This window comes from Chiloscyllium plagiosum, chromosome 26 (genome assembly GCF_004010195.1).
Source record: "Chiloscyllium plagiosum isolate BGI_BamShark_2017 chromosome 26, ASM401019v2, whole genome shotgun sequence".
NCBI lineage: Eukaryota > Metazoa > Chordata > Chondrichthyes > Orectolobiformes > Hemiscylliidae > Chiloscyllium > Chiloscyllium plagiosum.
The window spans coordinates 1,493,480-1,497,467 of NC_057735.1; the positions used below are offsets into that span (position 1 = coordinate 1,493,480).

Sequence of the window (3,988 nt, forward strand, 5' to 3'; positions counted from 1 at the left end):
GTGGTGGGCTCCGTTTGGAGGTGGCGGAAATGACGACGGATGATACGCTGTATATGGAGGTTGGTGGGGTGGTAGGTGAGGACCAGTGGGGTTCTGTCCTGGTGGCGATTGGAGGGGTGGGGATCAAGGGCAGAGGAGCAGGAAGTGGAGGAGATGCGGTGGAGAGCATTGTCGATCACGTCTGGGGGGAAATTGCGGTCTTTGAAGAAGGAGGCAATGTGGGTTGTTCGGTATTGGAACTGGTCCTCCTGGGAGCAGATGCGGCGGAGAAGAAGGAATTGGGAATATGGGATGGTGTTTTTACAGGGGGCAGGGTGGGAGGAGGTGTAGTATAGGTAGCTGTGGGAGTCGGTTTATAGTAAATGTCCATGTTGATTCGGTCGCCCGAGATAGAAATGGAGAGGTCTGGGAAGGGGAGGGAGGAGTCTGAGACAGTCCAGGTAAATTTGAGGTCGGGGTGGAAGGTGTTGGTAAAGTGGATGAACTGCTCAACCTCCTGTGGGAGCATGAGGACAGGGACAGCGCAGGGTTAGATATAGAGTAAAACTCTCTCTATATTGTCCCCCATCAAACACTCCCAGGACAGGGACAGCACAAGGTTAAATACAGAGTAAAGCTCCCTCTACACTGTGTTGCTATAACACAGTTTACCTGACATTTCCCTTTTGATGGTGATATTTGCCGGACATGAAGTACTCGTGGGGGCTGCAATGCCATGACTTGAGTAAACCTCCAAATGACCAGTGGAAAGTGGCAACTGGAGGAAGAGAAATAGAATAAGATGTATCAATAGTCTGACTGGAAGTTTGAAGTTTTAACAATTTTATGTGGATGCTGTCCACAGGTAACGTACAATATCATTGTTGCAATTTAATTACCAACCTCATTGGCTAAGGTTCTACCCACCTTTTCTGGCACCACCTTCTATAATTTGCTGTCTAACTCTGTCTGATAACATTTCAGAGAAACAGCTGGATATATTTTACTGTATTCAGACACTATGCAAATGCAAACTGTTGGCATTATTGCTGCAGTGCCTAACAGCACCTAACTCTGGCCTTGAGTCTCCCCAACCCTGACCCAATCCAAACCCAACTTGCCCCAACTCTGACTCAGAGAAAGTGGGGATCAGAGTCGAAAAGTGCAGTGCTGGAAAAGCACAGCAGGTCAGGCAGCATCCAAGGAGCAGGAGAATTAATATTACAAGCATGTGTCCCAAACATCGACTCTCCTGCTCCTCAGAGGCTGCCTGACCTGCTGTGCTTTTCCAGCGCCACACTTTTCAACTCCTAACTTTGACTTGCCCTTGGTCCATTCCTCAATGGGACCTGTAACATTGACAAGGCAGCGGGTAGATAGCTGCTCCTTTTGGTTTGGGTACAACTTTTAGCCTCTTGTTGGCGAGCACCTCAGAGGCAATGGGAAGGATTGTGTAGAATCTGATGGAACTGCTTGTGCCATTTTACCATTGGTCAGAGCTAAGCCCACTCTCAGAGTATCAGCTGTGCCTTGGTGGGTAACGTTTAGCACTCAGTTAGTGGTTGTGGGCTCAGGTTCCCCTCCAGAAAGCTGAGCTCAGGAGCAGGATTACACTCTTGGTACAGTACCAAGACAGTGCTGTACTGCTAGAGGTGCCACATCAAATTCAATGTTAAATCCAGCTCCCCATCTGCCTTGATAATGCCCGCCCAAATCCCCTTTATGCTATCCAAAGATCAGGGGAGTTCTGTCCTGTGTCTTAGAACATAGAACATTCCAGCATAGTACAGGCCCTTCGGCCCTCGATGTTGTGCTGACCTGTGGAACCAATCTGATGCCCATCTAACCTACACTATTCCATTATTATCCATGTCTATCCAATAACCATTTAAATGCCCTTAAAGTTAGCATGTTACAGACAGGGCATGCCACGCCCCTACTACTCTGAGTAAAGAACCAACCTCTGACATCTGTCTAATATCTATCACCCCTCAATTTAAAGCTATGACCCTTCGTGCTAGCCATCACCATCTGAGGAAAAAGGCTCTCACTAACCATCACAACTAATCCTCTGATCATCTTGTATGTCTGTATTAAATCACCTCTCAACCTTCCTTTCTCTAATGAAAATAGCCTCAAGTGATAGGCTGAGGGGAGAATAGGAGAGCAATAGTGATAGGAGATTCAGTGATGACAGGGACAGACAGGAGATTCTGTAGTCACGAGCGAGACTCCCGAATGGTATGTTGCTTCCTGGGTACCAGGGTCAGGGATGTCTCAGATCAAGTCTACAGGATTTTTAAGGGGGAGGGAGAGCAGCCAGAAATCGTGATACACATCAGTACAAATGACATAGCTAGGGAAAGGGAGGAGGACCTGAAAAGCGAGTACAGGGAGTTAGGTTGGAAGATAGAAGGCAGTACGAGCAGAGTAATAATCTCAGGATTGCTACCGGTGCCACAGGCTAGTGAGGCTAGGAAAAGAGAGCAAGTGCAGATGAACATGTGGCTGCAGAGCTGGTAGAGGAGGAAGGGATTCAGATATGTGGATCATTGGGATAGTTCTGGGGAAAGAGGGACCTGTACAAGGAGAACCGGAGGGGCACCAATATCCTGGGTGGGAAGTTTGCAAGAACTCTTTAGAGGGGTTTAAACCAGTTTGGCAGGGGTGTGGGAACCAGAGCTATAGATTTGAAAATGGAGTAGCTAGTGAACAGCCAGATACAGGGTACAGAGAGTCTGTGAGAAGGGATAGACAGTTGACAGGGCAAAATTGCAGTCAGGGTGATGGGTTGAAGTGTCTGTTTTAACGCAAGTATCAGGAATAAGGATGATGAACTTAGAGCATGGATCAGTACATGGAACTACGATGATTTGGAGATGCCAGTGTTGGACTGGGGTGTATAAAGTTAAAACTCACACAATACCAGGTTATAGTCCAACAGGTTTAATTGGAAGCGCTAGCTTTCAGAGCATTGACAACCACCTGATGAACCAGCAGTGCTCCAAAAGCTAGTGCTTCCAATTAAACCTGTTGGACTATAATCTGGTGTTGTGTGAGTTTTAACTTGGAACTATGATGTGCTGACCATTATGGAGACTTGGATATCACAGGGGCAGGAACGTTTGTCCGATGTACCGGGGTTTAGATGTTTCGAAAGGAATGGGTAGGGGGTAAGTAAAAGAGGTGGGGGAGTGACATTGCTCAGCAGGGATAGTATCACAGCTGCAGAAAGGGAGGTCGTCAAGGAGGGTTTGACAAGAATCAGTATGGGTGGAAGTCAGAAACAGCAAAGGAACAGCCATTTTCTTGGGAGTTTTCTACAGCCCCCCCCATAGCAACAGGGACATGGGGCAGGAGATTGGGACGAAGGTTTTGGAAAGGTACAGAAGTAACAGGGGTTTTGTCATGAGTGACTTCAACTTCACTGATATTGATTGGAATCTCCTTAGTTGAAATAATTTGGATGGAACGGTTTTTGTCAGGTGTATCCAGGAAGGATTCCTGACTCAATATGTAGATAGGCCGACTAGAGGGGGGCCATATTGGATTTGGTGCTTAGCAAAGAAGCAGGTCAGGTGTCAGATCTCTCAGTGGGAGAGCATTTCGGTGATAGTGATCACAACACTCTGACCTTTATATAGTCATGAAGAGAGATAGCAGCAGACGGTATGGAAAAGTATTTAATTGAGGGTGGGGGGGAGGAATTACAATGTTACTAGGCAAGTACTGGGGCACTTAAATTGGGAACAGATATTCTCAGGGAAACGTAGAAATGTGGAAGTTGTTTTGGAAGCACTTACTGTGAGTGCTGGACACGTTTGTCCCACTGAGGCAAGGAAGGGATGGTAGAGTGAAGGAAACTTGGGTGATGACAAGGGGAAAGTGAGGACTGCAGATGCTGGAGATCAGAGCTGAAAATGTGTTGCTGGAAAAGCGCAGCAGGTCAGGCAGCATCCAAGGAGCAGGAGAATCGACGTTTTGGGCATGAGCCCTTCTTCAGGAATGA

General features: G+C 47.2%; 1 protein-coding gene across 4 annotated transcripts in view; it reads right to left on the bottom strand.

The window, feature by feature from the left end:
* The window catches only part of LOC122563014 (transcription factor EB-like), a 62,087-nt gene that overhangs the window by 13,823 nt on the left and 44,276 nt on the right, over positions 1–3,988 (bottom strand). For all 4 annotated transcript variants that reach the window (XM_043716319.1, XM_043716318.1, XM_043716317.1 and 1 more), the window contains one exon: positions 652–757. In XM_043716319.1, the coding sequence (XP_043572254.1) occupies positions 652–757 (106 nt within the window). The remainder of the gene's footprint in view (positions 1–651; positions 758–3,988) is intronic.